Below are 17,685 nucleotides of genomic sequence, written 5' to 3'. Positions count from 1 at the left end.
GGACCCGGGGCACAGCAAGGGACCGGGACACACGGCAAGGGACCCGGTGCACGGACCCGGAGCACGGCGGGGAACCTGGACACGCAGCGAGGGACTGGGGAGCGCAGCCAGGGTGCACGGCGAGGGACCGGGGCGCGGGGTTCGTGCCACCCCGGCAGAGATGACTCCCCTGCCCGCCGGCAATGCCAGTGCCTGGGGGGCAGCAGCCCTGGGCACCGGCTCCAACTGCAGCGGGGCCGCCAGCCTGAGCCGGCAGTGGGTGGCGGGGGCCGCCCTGAGCCTCACCGTGCTGGTGATCGTGGCCGGGAACTTGCTGGTGATCGTGGCCATCGCCAAGACGCCGCGGCTGCAGACCATGACCAACGTGTTCATCACCTCGCTGGCCTGCGCCGACCTCATCATGGGCTTGCTGGTGGTGCCGCCGGGAGCCACCATCCTGCTGAGCGGACACTGGCCCTACGGCACCGTGGTGTGTGAGCTGTGGACCTCCCTGGACGTGCTGTGCGTCACGGCCAGCATCGAGACGCTGTGCGCCATCGCCGTGGATCGCTACCTCGCCATCACGTCACCGCTGCAGTACGAGGCGCTGGTGACCAAGGGCAGAGCGTGGGCGGTGGTGTGCCTGGTGTGGGCCATCTCTGCCTTCATCTCCTTCCTGCCCATCATGAACCACTGGTGGCGGGACGGCGCGGACGAGCAAGCGGTGCGCTGCTATGACGATCCGCGCTGCTGCSACTTTGTCACCAACATGACCTACGCCATCATCTCCTCCACCGTCTCCTTCTACGTGCCCCTGCTTGTCATGATCTTTGTCTACACCCGCGTCTTCGCCGTGGCCACGTGGCACGTCCAGCGTATTGACAAGGACAAGGTGAGGTTCCTGCGAGAGCCCCCCAGCCCAGGCTCCAGGGGCACCCGGCGGCGGCGGCCGTCCCGTCTGCTGGCCATCAAGGAGCACAAGGCGCTCAAGACCCTGGGCATCATCATGGGCATCTTCACGCTCTGCTGGCTGCCCTTCTTCGTGGCCAACATCATCAAGGCCTTCTGCCGGCCGCTGGTCCCAGATCGGCTCTTYCTCTTCCTCAACTGGCTGGGCTACGTGAACTCAGCCTTCAACCCCATCATCTACTGCCGCAGCCCGGACTTCAGGAACGCCTTCCGCAAGCTGCTCTGCTGCCCCCGCCGCGCCGACCGCCGGCTCCACGCCGTCTCGCAGGACCTGCAGCGCTGCCCGTGCGCCTTCAGCCCTGGAAGGGGCCTCGCGGAGGACGGCAAGGCGGCGGCACCCGGGCAGGACGGYGAGGTGCGRGGCWGCAGCCGGGYGGAGGAGACCGGTCTCTCCGGYGSTGGCCACTGGCCGCGGCCCCTGGGCGAGTCCCAGCTGCTGGGCACCCAGACCACGCTGTGTTCGCAGCTTGACGAGTAGGTACCAGCCTTGGCGTGGGTCCTGGGGGGGGGACCGAGCCCTTTGGGGGGGGGGATGTGGGGGGCCGGTGGCCAGGGATCCCTGGTGATGGTGGGGCTGCAGTCTGGGGGTGCAGTGTGGAGCCGGAGGGTCCTGGCAGGGGGTCTGGGGTGCTGGGGGGGGCAGAGGAAACCTCTGCCTCCGGGTTTCGCCAAACTGCTGCCCCCCTGTGGGGCTGCAAAGCTGATGTGCTCCAGGCTGGTCCTGCCTTGCCCCTTGCCGGGGATGTGCCCCCAGCCCGCTCGAATGAGGTCAGTTATTCTCAAATAAAGAAAACACTAGAGAGAAAAGAAAAACAGCCAAACACAAATGCCTCAAACCCTGGGATTTCTTTCCTTCTCCTGCCCCCTCCTGCTTTCTGCATTTAAAGCATTAAAACCCAGGCAGTCCCTCTGCAAAAGGGGGGGGGGGGTCACTGACTGCTTCTCAGCACTAAGGAGACCCCTTCAATTACTGTTTGCCAGAGCCTAGGGCTCTGCCCGTCGTTTTGCCCTCCGATGGACTAAATTTGGCAAGCTAATTTCTGTAGTTTCCCTCTGTCCCTCGCTGTTGTGAGCCCTTTCTGCTGGCCGGGGGGGAGGTTTCCTCGCAGCCGGGGGCACGCTGGGGTCCTGCAGACAGATGGGTGCAGACCCCTGAGCTGGCGTGTGCAGGGTGCTCTGTGCTGCCAGCCTGCGCCCTCGTGCAGCTCCGCACCTCATGCAAACTGCAGGATTTTTTCTTCCCCAGGCTTTTTATTAGTATTACAAAACATGAAAAGTTTTGGTTGCTGTAGGTTTTAACAGGCTTCCCTTGGGCAGAAGCCGCTTCTGCAAGTTGAAGGCAGGAGAAGTTACCGCTAACACGAGGAGGCACAGGGTCCCTGCCTGCGGAGATGCGTGGGGAAAATGGGACAGCGGGAGTTTCCTGCAGAAGTGGGCTTCACGGATGGATTAATCCGTCCTGTGAAAGCGTGCACGTAAATCATGGAGAAGATGTGGGCTCTCGATGCACCGTCCTCTCCTGCTTAAGGTTCACCGGCGAAGAGACGCCAGCAGGTGCCTCAACGTGACTGAGCCAGAGAGAGAAGGGAAGAAGGAGGTAAGGGCGTCTTCCTCCTCGCCCAGAAGCCGCGGCGCTCTCCGGGCCGCCCAAGTGGCGGAGACGAGCCCCGTCGGAGTCTGCCCCTGCAGCAATCGCCTTCGAGCTAGCTCGGAGCGCTCCGGGTGCGAGCTCAGCAGCCAGCACGGACCTGCTGGAGCCTGGGATGTGGTCACCCCTCTTGGAGCACCTTGAGCCTGGGCTGGAGCGTCTGTTCGCGRCTTCAGGCTGTACGGGCCGGTGTTTCTTGGCAGCCGAGCGCCTCCGCCCTGGGTGCCCTCTCCGCACGCTGCCAGCGGCTCCCCTCTCTTGCAGCGCCGCGGCCGAGCCCCCTCGCGAGGGCAGTCCCCTCGGGCTCCTCTCCCCAGGGCTCTGCCGCCCCTTCGGAGCCGGAGAGCTGATGCAGACGTGGAAAAACCTTGGGAAACCTCCCGAAGCTCTTGCTGAGCTCCGTGCTGCCTGACGCTCCTCTGTGTCCAGCCCGGCTGGGGGTGGCACGTGCAGCCCCCGGGGCCGCTTGGATGGAGAAGCTGCCGCCTCGGGACCGTTTCCCCATGGGGCAGGTGTTGGGTGCAGCAGCCAGACGCTCTGCTCCGGGGACCCCRTCTTTCCGGGCACACCATTTCCAGCTCCGAGGGAGGACTCCGAGGGCTCCCGGCGCAGAACTTGCACGGGGCCCATGGTCCCCACAAGGAGAAGCGTTCATCCTGAGCGGGACGGGACGGAGCTGCCGCAGGGCTTGGATGGCCCCGCGGTGATGGACGAAGGGGCTCCTGCCAACGCCAGACCTTTCTGTGATCCTTGCGGCTGCACYGACCCCCCCGGGGCTGGGGGCTGTCGCAGGAGCCTGCGGCGAAGCCTCCGGCAGAGGAAAGCGAAGGAGAAGCGCGAGCACGGCTGGGCAGCCCCCCGCCRGCTCCTTGCACCCTGCATTACCCGGGGCGCACAGAGCGTTACGTGCAAACAGGTGTTTGCATTTGTGGTGCTGTGCATGTACCTCGCTGCAAATCCGTGATGACTTTTTGGTTGTAAACAGGTCGTGCTGACTGCAATGTTTTTGTTCTGTTCTGTCATGCCCCCTTCCCCCCAAACCCCTGTGTGAAATAAACCTTCAACCCCCTTCGCAGTGACTTCAAAGGTGTAAAAAGCAGATGCATGAGCGGCTGCGGCGCCTCTCCATGCCTGGGACACCCCTTTGCCCCCTCGGCCCCCTGGTTCCCAGCGAAGCAGGCGGGAAGGGAGAGGCTTTGCCCAGGTCCTGGGGACGCTGGAGGGTCTCGCCGTGGCACAGGCGGGTGCACGGGCCCATGGGTGCAGCCCTGGGCTTCGTGCCTGCACAAACGTGCCCAAAACCAGCCAGCCCCATCCCACCCTAACTGCAGTTCTTACCACCGTGGACGCTGGTGCTCGGGGCTGCAGTAGCAGGAATAACGAGCTGCAAGTGGGGTGGGCCATGAGCCTCATGCGACCGCGTGGAGGGAGGGCGAATGCCCCCGGTTCAGGCAGCACCAGCGCCCTAAACCACCGAATAACCCTCACTCGGCTGCTCCGGCCCTGCGCTGCTCCGAGCAGCCTGAGTGCAGGCGGCCGAACGGCTCCTCTCGGAGCTGCGGGGCGGTTTCCAGTGCCACCTCCTGGCACCGGCATTGCTCTCCGGCTCCCACGCCGGGAGGCGGAGGAGGAACCCGCTGCCCCGCTGCGGCGCCCGGCTGGTGGCTCCCTCGGGATCCTTCCTCGGTGCGTTTTGCTTTGAGCATTTAGCGAGCGTGAGGCCGCTAAAGAAGCAGGAGAGCCAGGCTCCGGGCAGCAGCTGTCAGCGCCCAGCGCCGGGTTAGCGGCTCTCGCAGCCCACCCCGGAGCGCGCATCCCCCCCGCTGACCCAGCCCGGGGCCGGCTCGTTAGCCCCCAAGAGCCGCCACGCTAACGAGGTGCTTGCAAACCCCGGGGAGGGCGAGGGGAGCATCCCCGGGCGGTGGGATGCTGCACCCCGCGCCGCTGCCGCCGGGCCCCCGCTCGCAGCACGGGTGTCCTCCTTTCCGATGAAGCTGAACCTGGCTAACGCAGAGCTATTTCTGCCTCCAGGCTTAATTGTTCACCGGTTACAAGCGGCCCTGGGGATCAGGAGTGCTGGTGAGGGTATTGGTGCCATCTGGGGCGGGGGGGGGGGGGGGTTACTCACCCCTCTGAAACATCTGTGCTGCATTTCCAAATTGCCCCCCCCTGGCTGGGGTCTTTCCTCCTTATTTGCCGCAGGCGCTGGTGGTCCCTGCTTGCCTCCCCCTTGCTGTCCCGGTGCTGCTCCCGTCCCAGGCGGCTGCTCGCGCCTCGGTGGTGCCAGCAGAGACTCCCCGCGTGGCTCAGGCTGTTGGTGTAAATGCCAAATGCTTGTTGTTCCCGTGATTCGCAGAGGGCTCCGCGTGCTCGCCGAGCACCGGCTGCTTCCCGGAGGCTTTAGCAATGCGGCTGCTCTGGTCGGCCAACGTTGCCCCGTGCTGGAGGGTGCCTGGGCTCTGGCTTCCCCAGCCCTGGCTGCTGCGTGGAGGCAGTTCTTGCTCCCAAAGCTTATTTCATCTGAATTCAGAGAGCTGGCTTTCCCCTGCCCGCCCCGTGGTGGGACGCACGTGGGTTTGGGTGCCAGCTGGGTGGGTTTGTTCCTTGCTTAGCGGTGCGGGATCCTGGCCGAGGGGGTGTTGGTCCGGCTGGGACCCCACCACGGCCGGTGGGAGCTGTGTGCACGCGGCTCTGTGCCCCTCGGCCACGTCTCCTCCATCTCCTTCTGCTGCAGAGCAGCTGAGTTTTCCCCGGAACGTCTGCAGGAGCCGTCTGTGCCACCGGCGATGGAGCAGCCGCGGGGGGCCAGCTCCTCTCCCCTCTCCTGCGGGACGACCTCGGAGGAGCGGCCAGTCGCCGTGCCGTGGGGTGAGGCTCTTGGTGCAGCAGCCATCCCCGCCGGGCAGAGGCGCAGGGCTGCTTCGCCCCAGCCCTGCGTGCACCCGCCAAGGGTCTTCTGCAGGGCTGGGCGCCGGGGGAAGCTTCCTCTTTCCTCTCCGCACGCCTGGGGCGGCGGGGGGGACCTCGTGCATGCGTGGACGGGGCTGCAGCATGCACGGACGGGCTGCGGCGTGCACAGACGGGCTGCATCTCTGCAGGCTGCGAGCTCAGCACCAGCGCCAGGAGCTGCGTGGTGGAAGAGGGCGACGACTTCTTGGAGCATCTGGTTCTGCTGAAAACCGTAAGACACGGCGCTCGCTAAAGCCCTGCGGGCAAGCAGGGCCGGCTGGGCCACGGTGGTGCGAAGCCGGCATGCGCGTGGCTGGGCTCAGCCTGCCACGGGGCMTCCCTTCGCTCCGCAGATCTCCCTGGGGCCGGACGCCCAGGATGAGCTGCACGTGGTGGCCGTCGACTCGAAAAACACCTGCGGGGAGCGCAAGCCGGTGCCCATCGCCTCGCTGCGCCTCTCCGTGCTCCCCATGGTAAAGCCCCCCGGCGCAGTCGCGGCCCGCGAGCACGGTGGCCGTCCACGGGGGGGGCTCGACTGCCGCCGCCGCCGTGCGCTGCCCTCAACCCTCTGCCTCCTCGCAGATCAGCCTCAAAGGCCTGGAGTTCGTCCCCCCCGTCACCTTCGTGCTGCAGTGCGGCGCGGGGCCCGTCTACCTCCACGGGCAGCACCTGATCCGTGAGTGCCGGACACGGCGGGGGGGTCGGTGCCGCGGGGCCGGGGTGCCCGTGCGGCATCGCTCCCAGCACAGCAGCGCCTTTCCTCTTCCCAGTGGAAGACGACGGCAGGTCTGAAGCCAGCGAGGACGTGCTATCGGAGGAAGATGCGGGCGATGAAGAGGATGCCGGCACAGCGCGGGATGCAGAATAGCCGGTGCTGGGGGAAGGCTTCGCGGCGCGCGGGACAGGGGAGCATCGAGAAGGTGTTGCAGGGGACATGGCCCCTGCGGGAAGCCACTGCCGTGCGTGCGGCATGGTGCATCCTCGCGGGGCACAACCTGTTCCAGCTTTGAAACTTGTCCTTTGCCTCCCTCGCCCCCTCCCTCGCCACCATGCCCTCAGGAATGTGCTTTTTTCCCCCCCTTCTTGATGCAATAGCAAAGTGCAAATATCCGGAGCTGCCTCCCACCCGTGCTGTTGTGCTTGTCTCGCCCTCGGCGCCTGCTCCAGCYGCTGCCCCCTCTGCTCRTTCCCGAAACGCCCGGGCTGAGTGCGTAGTCCTGCTGTGCCGGGGGTTGCGTCACGCTTGCCGCAGCTGTGGGGCAACCGGGGCTCCTCTCCCGTGGCCCCGCGCTGTCGCTTCCCTGCACTGCCTGCTGCTCCGTGCCCAGCCCCGGCCTGGGGGTGCCGGTGGCTCTGCGGCAGGCCGTTGAAATCTGGGGGAAAAGGGGGGCAAACCGGCTCTGTCCTCGCCAGCGCTCCTCACCCTGCCGCCCCACTCCGGGTGCCGCGTGGGGCAGGAGGCGGCGGCTGCTCCTGGCTGGGAGCTGGGGGCAGGATGGGGGGGGGGTCCCTTTCCCCATGTTCCTGCACCCACGGCATCACCCTCTCGCAGGATGGGGGGGCGCGGGGGCCCCGGGCACGGGAAGGGAGGCCTTGCAAGCGGCTCTGCCCGACTCCTGTGCGCCCCTTCCTTTGGCCTTGTCACGTGGTGGATGGGTCCCCCTCCGCTGCCGGTGCCCGTGCCGGTGCCCAGCTCTGTGGTCCCGTGTTTGTGCCAACGGTTCCCAGGTGAGACGTTACCTGGCGACCTGCATCCCCCCAGCCCTGCGTTCCTGCATCCTTGCGGCCCGTGTCCTCCCCATCCTTGCATCCCATCCGTGCCCTGCATCCTCCCATCCCTGCATCCCTGTGCCCCTGCATCCCCTCTCTTGCATCCTGCATCACCCCGTCCCCCCCCCCCCATCCCTGTGCCCCCATCCCTGCATGTCCCGGTGTCTCTGCCGCCCCCGTGGCAGGGCCATGGCCGGGCTCTCGCTCTTCCTCGACGTGCCGCTCAGCAGGGAGCCCCGCGAGCTCCTCAGCGCCTACCTGGCGGACGAGTCCCCGGACAAAGTGTTCCTGGACGACCGGGGTAGCGCTGCCGGGGGGGGGGGGGAAGGATGCTGGGGACCCGACGCCGCACTGCGAGGAGCCGCCGGGAGCAGGGACAGCCGCCTTCACTGGGGCCGCCGCGGAGCTGGCGCTGGGCAGGCGGAGCGGAGCGCTGCTGCAGAGCCGGGTAGGGCCCCACGCGGCGCTGGTACTGGGGGGCCCTGGGGGCTTTGCACCACGCCGGAGCCCTGCAGCCCTCTCGGCACCCCAGACCACTACCGGCACGTGTTCACGGACGTCTGGCCGTACGGCTGGTGGGATAATGCCACCCAGGCAGCAACCACCCCAGGAGCTGCTGCAGCCGCTGCAGGTACGGCCACAGCCACCGCGCACTGCTCCCGGCAGCCCACAGCCGCCGCTCAGCCCATTCCCACGCGCAGGACGCGCCGGAGYGCTCCATCGTCCTCCTCCACGTGCCCGAGGAGAGCGGCCTGGCGCCCGAGCAGTGGCAGGAGGTGGCTGCCGCGATGGAGGCGGGCGGCAAGCCGGAGGGTGCGAGGCTCTCGCAGCGGGCCGCTCTCCTCTCCGTTCCCCCCCAGAGGAAGCGCATCTTCCCCTTCTTCATCATCCCGGCGCAGGGCCTGGCCTCTGGAGACCTGCACCGAGACGCCTGGGCGCTGCGGCACTTTGTGACTCGAGGGTTCGAGCTCTTCTGCGCCCAGTCCTTCTCCAAGATCTTYGGCTTGTATGGCGAGCCCTGGCCCCGCGGGCCCTGCAAGGGGGGGCACTGGCTGCCTCTCGCTTGGGGCTGATGGGGGGGCATGGGAAAAGCCGTAGGGCTGGTGTGGGGCGTGGGAAAGGCTGATGGGAGGGCGTGGGAAAGTCCGTGGGGCTGGCGTGGGGCGTGGGAAAGGCTAATGTGGGGTGTGGGAAAGGCCTTGGAGCTGATGGGGGGCTTGGGAAAGGCTGATGGGGGGCATGGGCAAAGCTGTGGGGCTGGCAGGGTGCATGGGAAAGGCCGTGGGGCTGATGGGGGGCGTGGGAAAGGCTGATGGGGGGTGTGGGCCACGCAGCAGCCCCTGCTCTCGGCATCCCGTGCCGGGGGCCGTCCAGACCTCGCTGCCCTCCGCTCGGGTTGGCTGCAGGAACGGCGCGGGGGACGCGCTCTCCCCCTCGGCCTCCTTAACTTTGCAGCCTCTCTTTCCCGTCGCGCAGGGAGAACGCAGGGCTGGGGGCCGCCGCGGTGCCCGCGGGTCGCTCTGGCGATTGCCTGTTTGTCGAAACACAGCGCGGTTACGTTGCAGCCTTCCCGACGGCACGGGGAAATGCAGCCAGAGGCTCTTCGGAACGAGCAGCCGCTAGAGTAATTTAATTACCCCCCTAATTGAGAAGAACTGCCCGATTCCCTTAGAGGCACGATGTTAGCTGGCAGCGGACAAGCCTGCACAGAGGAGCCCTGAAGCGCGGGCAGGGCGGGCAGGGAGGGCTGCTGCCCGCGGGACGCGGCTCCGCRGAGGGCGGAATGGCTGCCGGAGCCCTGCGGAAGCGCATGCAGGGCAGAGCCGGGCCCCGAGAGCAGCCACGTGCCACACAGGGTCTTGCGCAGGGTCTTGCGCAGGCTTCGGACGCGGGAGCCAGGGAGGCACAAATGGGTTTTCCAGCCGGCTCGGTGCTAATCAAATGCGCTTGCTTAGACGCCTTGCCGGGGCTCCGCGTCGCACGGCGGCGGCTGGCAAAGCCGACAGCCCCGCGTGCCGCCACGGCGTGCTGGCCTCCGTGAGCCGCTTTAAAAAAGCGGCTGGAGGCGGCTGCTGGGATGAACCGGCACGTGCTGGAGGTGCACGAGGAGGGACGGGGCGCGAGGGAGGGACCCGCGGTTCCCTCCGCTCCCTGCACCCTGCCGACGCGCCAAGTGGGAAGGAGACGGCGAGACCTAGCACCGCTTGCACCTGCCTGGCGCCCCCCTTCCGCTGGGAAACCGCAGGGGAAAGCTGGATGAGCAGCGCTCCTCCGGGAGCCGGAGAGCTGGAGAAAGGCACGTCGCTATCCCCTGACGGAGAGCGTGATTAGGAGCGCCGGCGCGTTCGTCATTTCTGCCTCGGTGAGTCGGCCTGGAAACTGCCTCCGTCTGGCACTTCTCTTGGCTCTCAGGGTCTGCCGTCCGCATGTCGTGGCCGGGTGTCCTCTGCTGTTCCCATGTCGTGGCTGTGCGTCCCAGCCTGGACACCCCGGTGCACGGGCACAGCCCTCGGAGGAGGGATGCCGCGCGTCCGGCAGAGCACGGTGCTGGCCACGGCCTCGTGCTGTGCTCGCGCTCCCGCTCCGGTCTGGCTGCTCACGCGCCCGGCAGCGCCGCAGCCCCTCGTCTGAGCGAYGGAGGTGTTTTGCAGGCCGCAGGCAGGGTGCCAGCCGGGGAGGAAGAGCAATAAAGGCTGATGAATTCGTTTCTCCTAATTCCTCGGATGGGGTTGAAACGCGCTGTTAATTGGGAAGCTCGCTGAGTGCCGTCCGCCCGGCTTGATCCGACAACTCTATTAAGACATCTCGCTGCGCGCGGATTGAGTCGTATAAAGAAATCAGGGAAGAAAAGCAACACAAAGYGGATTAAGGTCAGTGCTGGCGCCTGTGCAGTGCGCGGTGGCCTCTCGAAAGCCCAGCGTGCGGCAGGGCAGCGGGGTGCGTGCAGCCGCCGTGGCACCGCCGGCGGGTCCGGAYGCGGCTCCCCAGCGCCCGAGTTGGCCCCGTCCTCCTCGGCGCCCTCCCTGCGCCCGGCTCCCTTCCCCAGCCCGGCCGGCTGTGCCCGGCTTCATCCTGCACCCTGCTTCGGGAACGCAGGCAAAAGCCCAGCCCTTGCCCGGCGCCGTTGCAGCCGGGATGCTCGGAGCCTCTCCGGAGCATCTCGCCAGGCTTTGCCGTAACCACGGCAACTGCGCGGTAATTAACGGTGGATGCTCAATGTCATGGAAACGAGCCGGGAGCCAGCGGGTGGCTTGGTGCTGCCGGCCTCTCCCCTCGCCGGGACGTCCCCGCTCGGAGTGTGGCGCTTCGTGGCCACCGTTGCACCAGTCCCGCTGTGCCCACAGCACGGACGGTGGCGGCTTGCGAAGGGCCGGGAGCCGGCACGGGGACGGGGGCGAGAACGGCAGATTCTGCATCGCGTCTTGCACAAAAAGGCAGCCCCAAGCTCCTTACGGTGTGAATATACAGGGCCGGAGCCATCGGATGATACAAAAGCAGGTTTTCAAACTCTAAATGCCGAATAGTTTAAAGACTTTCTTTGGGGAATAATTGAAAACAGTTTTGGCACAGAGCTGGGAAGTGACAATGAAATTTTAATGCAGAATATACTCCACGTAGGATGAAAACTGCCTCAGAGGTTTCTTTCTGCCTAACTTGGTCCCCAGTGAGTCTGTGGGTTTTGCACAGCGCTGAGTGCCGGGTGTTCGTCACACAGAGCTGGCTTCCAGGAGCGGTAGGTACGGAGCGGGATGACAGGCAGCGAGTCCCACGGGGGCTCCCTTCCCCGCCGCCTTCGGTCTCATCCCCGTGTGGTTTTGCCCTGATAAAGAAGCTCTTTCTCTCTAGGAGCCTCCGATTCGAGGTGTCTGCTGGACCTTGGAGCCAGAGCCCGTCCGCGGTGTGATGGGGTCAGCTGTTGGCCCCGCTGCGCTCCCTGGATCTGCGGCGCTCCAGCAGAGCCGAGGATCTGCCCCTCGGTGCAGAGGATCTGCCCTCCCATCTCTCCCGTGCGGAGGTGTTTGTGCCTCCCCCCGCTCAGGGGCTAATTCCCACATCTGCAGGGGGCATAAATTGCAGTGTTTTTGCGTTTATGCCCGAGCACCCAATTATTGCAGGAATGCACATTTATTTTATGCATGAGTGCCCAATTATTCCATGCATGAGCACCCAACTGATTTACGCACGAGGGCCCAACTGGTGCTTGCACCAGCACCCACGTAGTGCTTGCAGGAGCACCCACATAGTAAATGCACGAGCACCCACGTAGCGCTTGCACAAGCACCGACATGGTGCATGCACGACTGCCCAAATACTTTGCGCACGAGGGCCCAGCTACTTCCCGCTCGGTGCCCGGTTAGCGTGCGCACGGGTGCCCACCCAGTTCATGCACGAGTGCCCACGAGTGCCGTGCGGGGCACAAGCAGCAGGTCTCAGGAGCCGAGGGCCGCGGCAGCGCCTGCACAAGAGGAGGCAAAGGGGGGGCCCTGCGCCTGTCGCAGCCGCTCCTGGACAGCTCTGAGACTGACGGAAATGGCCCGTTGCCCCCCAAACATCAGCCCGCCAGAGGAGCCGGCAGCACAGGTTTGAGCAAGAGCATCAGCTGCAAGGGGAGGTGACGCACGGGAGATGTGGGGGGACGCGGAGCAGATGGGGAGGGGGGCACCCCGAGGGGCCGTGGCACCCACGCTGGAACGGCCCCACGAAGATGCACGGCCGAGCCGCTGCACCCAGACACCGGCCCCTGCGACCCCGTCGCCTCGCCAAAGGGGCTGGGGCGCACCGAGCGCAACCTGGGGTGGAAAACCCGGGCGAAGGGGGGGACAGCCGCTTGGCCGGAGCAGCACCCGGCGCTGGGGGTGCCGGGCGGCGGAGCAGGGGCGGCTGCAGCCGGCAGAGGGTGTTGCGACGGAGCCGCTGGGCTGCGCCGCGGCCAGCGCCGACGTGCACAGAGCTGCAGCGGAGCCGCCGCGGCCGGCGCCAGGTGAGTGAAGCAGCATCGGCCGCGGGGTGAGTCGGAGGCGGGTTGCATCCCAGCGCCTGGCGTGCGCATCCCAGCCGGGGGCGGGTTGCATCCCAGCACCCGGCATGCACATCCCAGCCGGGGGCGGGTTGCATCCCAGCGCCCGGTGTGCAACCGGGCAGCCACTGCGCTCAGCCGCCCCTGGCTTGCACAACTTAATTCTCTGCTACAGGTGCCTCGCTTGGAAAAGTGCCCTGCAGGGTGCTGCCAGCATGCGGAGCGGAGCGGAGGCAGCGTTGCCTTACCGTGCTCTTCCGTGCGATGGCAGAGGGAGCGAAGGTTTCTCCCCACGGCTAGTTAGAGGGAGATTTCTGCAGCTGGCAGGATCCTTCACACGCAGAACAAAGAGCTGCGAGGGGCTGGCGGCAACGCGAAGGCGATCGCACAGCTTCAGTGTCAGCAACAAGTGTGACTTTATTCTGGAAGGCRTCTGCTGTTCCCAAGGACGTCCTTTATGGTGGGGGGCCTTGCAAATGCATGGGAGGAAGCAGGCAGGGCTCAGAGAAGTTCATTAAAAACCCCGTTAATTTAACTTCAGACTGCTGAGCTTGTGGTGGGTTTTCCGAGACATGTTACCGAACTCCTCGGTCCCACTGGAGACTCCCAAAATCTGCAGAGTCGTGTTTGGTCCTATCGAATTAGGTATGTGAGGGCTTAAAGAGTGGAATAATATCTGATGCAGAGAGAACGAAAGGGGGCTGCACGCCCTGTGCTGCGAAAGGGTGGGCGCAAATATGCAGAAACAGCCCAGGAAATTAAAGTTTGCTTGAGAAGTGTTTTGAGATGATTCGGTGGGCAGGAGGGGAGGGAGAAGGACGCGGATCACGAGCGCAAGGGAGGCGGCTGTGGCCGGAGCGCAGCYGGCAGCAGCCGAGGGCTGGGGTAGGGATTTGTTTTCCGGGACTGATCTAATTTTTGCCCATGAATTTCCTCCTTGCCCCCTGCCCCTTGCATTTCCTTCACCGTCGTTTAAACGCGATTCTGGCACTGCTTTCGGCAGGGCCGTGCGGTGCCGTATGAAAGTGCCTGTGATGAGGCACCCGAATTGCAGCAGCGATGAAATACAGCCTCTCTGCTGCYCGACGCCACGCTTTAAGAGCGCCTGGTTAATCTCGTTAGAGGGATGGATGAGCAGGGTGCAGGCGCACGATGTTTTGAGTCAGTACTAAAGTAGCAGAGCATCTTTATTTGTTTATCCGCTAATGTCCTTTGTTATTTCCAGAAACATTAGAAACTAATTCCTGGCTTAGCTGCTGCTTCCCTTTTTCCTCTGCCGGGAGCTGCCCCTTCGCGTCAGCCGGAGTCGGGCGGAGGCAGGACTGCCGCGAAATGTTTGCTTCAAAGGGACGTGGATGAGCCCAGATTTCGGTGAGCGCTGCCTTCTCTGCTGCTCCCCCCAGCTCCGCGGGCGCGTTTGCTCCTTTTTCCTTTCTCTTCTTTCCAAACAGCCGTAACGGCTGCTTAACTCTGTGCTGCCTCTGCCGCCACTGGTCTCGCTGCCCGCGCGCCGCAGGGGGGCTGGAGACCGGCGTCGTCTCTAGGCTGAACCTTATTTTCCCTTTTCCTTCTCGGGAGCCTGCAGCAAAACCCTCCATCCTGACACGCCGGAGTTGCCGGCCTCGGGGCTGAGCCGTAGCCGTGCCGCGGAAAGGGACCTTCCCGAGGACCCCGCAGCCGGGGATTTGGGGCAGGGATCCGGGCCAGGAGCCGCTCCGGGGCGGGACGGCCCTGCCAGGACCCCCTGTCCCCCAGCTTTGGGCTGAGCGGGGGGCTTCTCGCCTGCCCGGGCAGCAGGGGCGCCCCATTGGGGCTCGGTCGCGGCCGGGGCACGGCTCGGGCTCGGTCCCCCCCTCCCGCGTGCCCTGAGCCATGGAGTCCAGCGGGGACCGGGAGCGAGCGGCGGCCAACGCCAGCCTCTACGAGCTCGTCCTCCAGGACCGCTCCAACGCCAGCGCGCAGTTCACCGGCGTGCAGCTCATCCAGTCCTTCAAGCCCCTCATCATCCCCTGCTACGCCCTCGTGGTCCTCGTCGGCATCTTCGGCAATTACCTGCTCCTCTACGTCATCTGCAAGACCAAGAAGATGCACAACGTCACCAACTTCTTCATCGGGAACCTGGCCTTCTCGGACATGCTGATGTGCGCCACCTGCGTGCCCTTCACCCTGGCCTACGCCTTCAGCCCCCAGGGCTGGATCTTCGGCAAGTTCCTCTGCTACTTCGTGTTCCTGATGCAGCCCATGACCGTCTACGTGTCCGTCTTCACGCTCACCGCCATCGCCGTCGACAGGTGAGGGTCCGCGGGGGCGGCGGGGGCTGCTCAGCCTCAGGATCGAAAAATCCAGGACCTCTTTGAGGTTTCTCTGCATCCTTTTTAGCAGCATGAARGTTTTGCTCCTTGTAGAGGAAATACTATGGGGGGGGGGAGGGTTGCTTTGTTGTTATTTCGCTCTGAAAAGTGATGTTTTGCAATTCCGTGTTTGCCCCTATGAAGTGATCGCTACCAAAATCCGGTTCAAAACCCAGGCAGGTTTGTGCTCACAGGAGGCACAGGTGCTGCAAAGGGACCGGTGGCGTTCCTCGTACTCATCCTTCAGTGACGCCTCTGAGGTCGGCCACTGACTTGCACCGTGCGCTGGAGCAGACACGACGGGCGAGTTGTGTCGCCCCGATTTCCCCGTTCAGCTAAAAGCCAAACTCTCAGACGAGCCCGGGGCCAGTTTCTGAGAGCTGAGCGCTGCTCATTAAAGGCAGCCTTAGAAGAACGGAGTTTTCTGCACGCAAGTAAAGGTGAGCTTTTCCTGAGAGCTGGCACCCGAAAGGCCTCGCCTGGATGAGCAGCTCAGCACGGCCACTGCTCCGGGCTCGGGATGGACTTTGCCTTCCCTGGGCCAGTTTGGGGTTAGGGATGTGCTTGTTTCCTGCGGGAACGAAGCTGCTCCTCCAGCTTCCCGATGCTCCGGCTGCGCCCCTCGCCCTGCAGCCGCAGGAGAACTGCGGCGTTTTAGTTTGGGCTGGTTTGTGTTATAGCACAATGCACAATGCAAAACAGAAACAACTCGAAAGGAAAAGCTCTCTCAAACCCCAAATACCCCGCTGTCGGGAAGTCGGGCTGTCCTGACAACACCAGAAGCGTTTTCACCAYGATTCAGTGTTGCACCGAAGCTAGTGTGCAGTCCCGGGGCTCCCAACCTGCGCAAAAGCGTTGGAGGATAAAATAACTTCGGAAAGCTGCCAGCGCGGCAYGGAAACACGCGGCTCCCCGCTTTGGGGCAGCCTGGCCGCTAGCCCCCTCTCGGCTTGGCTGGGCAAACGGATCCTGCCGCCCCTCCGAGGCGTGGGTGTTTTTCCTTGCAGGCCCCCAGTTCTTCATACTTTGTGACATAAATTTGCGTGAAAATCACACCGTGTTGTGGCACCTGGGTGAAGCCTTCCTTGCRCCTTCCTGAATGGACACGGACAGGATCTGACGGGGGGGGTGTTTTATAAAAACTGTGTTTCCATAGATACATCAGWTCATAAAAGAAGCTGCAAATCCCTCAGGGAACAGAGACACAGGTGGTCTAAAACAGCGATATAAGGAATGCCTTTAATGTGAATTCGCCTCCAGCTCCGGCAGAAGAACAAGAAAGAGCCTACTGAAGTGAAGACGGCAGAAAGGGGGCGATTTAGGCTGCGTGGCTGAGAAAGCTTTGATAGTTCCTTAGGATGCTCTRAGAAGATGAGTTTGGAGGCCGGATCACAGGGAGTTTAAGGGAAACCGTTCCCACAGCGCATACATGCTGGCTCCCTGGCCAGCGCGAAGCCGCCGCGCGCCGGGGAGAAGGGGCAGGTCAGGCACCACCAGCGCAGCCACCGCTCACGTGTCCCCCGTCGGCGGCCTGAAGTGTCTCTGGGGAGAGACTGGGTTGTTTTGCTCTTCAGCAAAGCCAGTTTTTGTGAATGCAAAGATTTACTTAGGTTTCTCCTCCYACCAGGCAGCCGCTGTCCTCGCCGTGAAACGGCCCCGTGCTTTCTCCAAACGGGCCGGTTTYGGCCCCGACGCAGGGCGGCGCTCAGCCCTGTGCCGACCTCCGTGCGCTTGCCGCCGCTCCGCTCGTTTCCGCCGAGCCCAAGCAGGATCCCGTGGCCGAGTGCGTGCCGAGGGGCTGCCTGGGCTCGCGGCTCTTTCCCGCGTGCGAAAGGCGACGGGTTTTTTGCACCTTGCGATACGAAACACTGCCTCGCAAGCTGAGACGCTTGACGGTAGCGTCTCCGGGGCTGGGGGGGCCGAAAGCAGCCGGGAGCAGTGGGCTYGCTGAGCCCGGGCTGCTGCCGAGGGGGGGGGACGTTTCGTACRCGAAGGGCACTGCGTAAAATCAAATTACCATCACTAAAAATAACTAGCTGGGAGCTCAGTTATTGCAAGCCTTTGGCCATAAGAGCYGGTAAGGAGAACAGTGCAAGATGCACAGAGAGGGAGGAAATAGAAGATGAATTGGTAGCTTTTCTTTTATTCAGTCGAAGCGCTGCCTGGAGTCCCCGAGTCGGCTTCGGAGAAGCTTTCCCCGAGGGGGCTGCGGACATCCGTTCCTAGAGAGAGCGGCTGTCCGAGCCCGCCGGGGTCGAGCCGGGGGACGCAACCTCGCCGGCTGCAAAGCGCCGCGGCCGGGACTCACCGCGCGTCTCTCCCGCAGGTACTACGCCACCGTGCACCCCCTGAGGAAGCGCATCTCGGTCACCAGCTGCGTCTACGTGGTCGGCGGCATCTGGCTGCTCTCCTGCGCCCTGGTGGCGCCGGCCATCGCCCACACCTACCACGTGGAGTTTCGGAAGGAAGGCTTCGCCATCTGCGAGGAGTTCTGGATGGAGAAGGAGCGGCAGCGCCTGGCCTACGCCTACGGCACCCTCATCATCACCTACATCCTGCCCCTCTCGGCCGTCTCCCTCTCCTACATCTGCATCACGGTGAAGCTGAAGAACCGCGTGGTGCCCGGGCACCCCACGCAGAGCCAGGCCGAGTTCGACCGGCTGAGGAAGAGGAAGATCTTCCGCCTCATCGTGCTGGTGGTGGCGGCCTTCGGCATCTGCTGGCTCCCCATCCACGTCTTCAACATCATCCGGGACATAGACATCAACCTCATCAACAAGCACTACTTCCTGCTCATCCAGCTGCTGTGCCACTGGTTCGCCATGAGCTCCTCCTGCTGCAACCCCTTCCTCTACGCCTGGCTGCAYGACCGCTTCCGCTGCGAGCTGAGGAAGATGTTCGCCTTCAAGCAGAAGATCGTCCCCGCCAACAACTGCGCCGCCGTGAGCGTCGTGCTCTGAGGCCGGGCGCGCGGTCCCGGCTCCCCCGCTCCCCGCAGCCTC

At 64.5% G+C, this 17,685-nt stretch overlaps 3 protein-coding genes across 3 annotated transcripts; all 3 read left to right on the top strand.

Moving 5' to 3' along the window:
* The first annotated feature begins 160 nt into the window (after window positions 1–160).
* ADRB3 (adrenoceptor beta 3) lies at window positions 161–1,426 on the top strand. The gene has a single exon (XM_026064492.1). It carries the CDS (start codon window positions 161–163, stop codon window positions 1,424–1,426), a length of 1,266 nt encoding a protein of 421 aa, XP_025920277.1.
* Window positions 1,427–5,382: 3,956 nt separating this feature from the next.
* Window positions 5,383–6,413, top strand: LOC112965484 (nucleoplasmin-like). Its single transcript, XM_026064490.1, has 5 exons — window positions 5,383–5,464; window positions 5,695–5,777; window positions 5,899–6,018; window positions 6,128–6,221; window positions 6,316–6,413. Exons 1-5 carry the CDS (start codon window positions 5,383–5,385, stop codon window positions 6,411–6,413), a joined length of 477 nt encoding a protein of 158 aa, XP_025920275.1.
* Window positions 6,414–14,204: 7,791 nt separating this feature from the next.
* Window positions 14,205–17,661, top strand: LOC112965469 (prolactin-releasing peptide receptor-like). Its single transcript, XM_026064463.1, has 2 exons — window positions 14,205–14,623; window positions 17,010–17,661. Exons 1-2 carry the CDS (start codon window positions 14,205–14,207, stop codon window positions 17,641–17,643), a joined length of 1,053 nt encoding a protein of 350 aa, XP_025920248.1. The 3' UTR covers window positions 17,644–17,661.
* The last annotated feature ends 24 nt before the right edge of the window (window positions 17,662–17,685 follow it).

Source organism: Apteryx rowi, unplaced genomic scaffold (genome assembly GCF_003343035.1).
Source record: "Apteryx rowi isolate R43461 unplaced genomic scaffold, aptRow1 scaffold_217, whole genome shotgun sequence".
NCBI classification, from domain to species: domain Eukaryota; kingdom Metazoa; phylum Chordata; class Aves; order Apterygiformes; family Apterygidae; genus Apteryx; species Apteryx rowi.
Note: the sequence above shows the minus strand (reverse complement) of the source record. Positions and strands in the feature narration are given on the sequence as shown.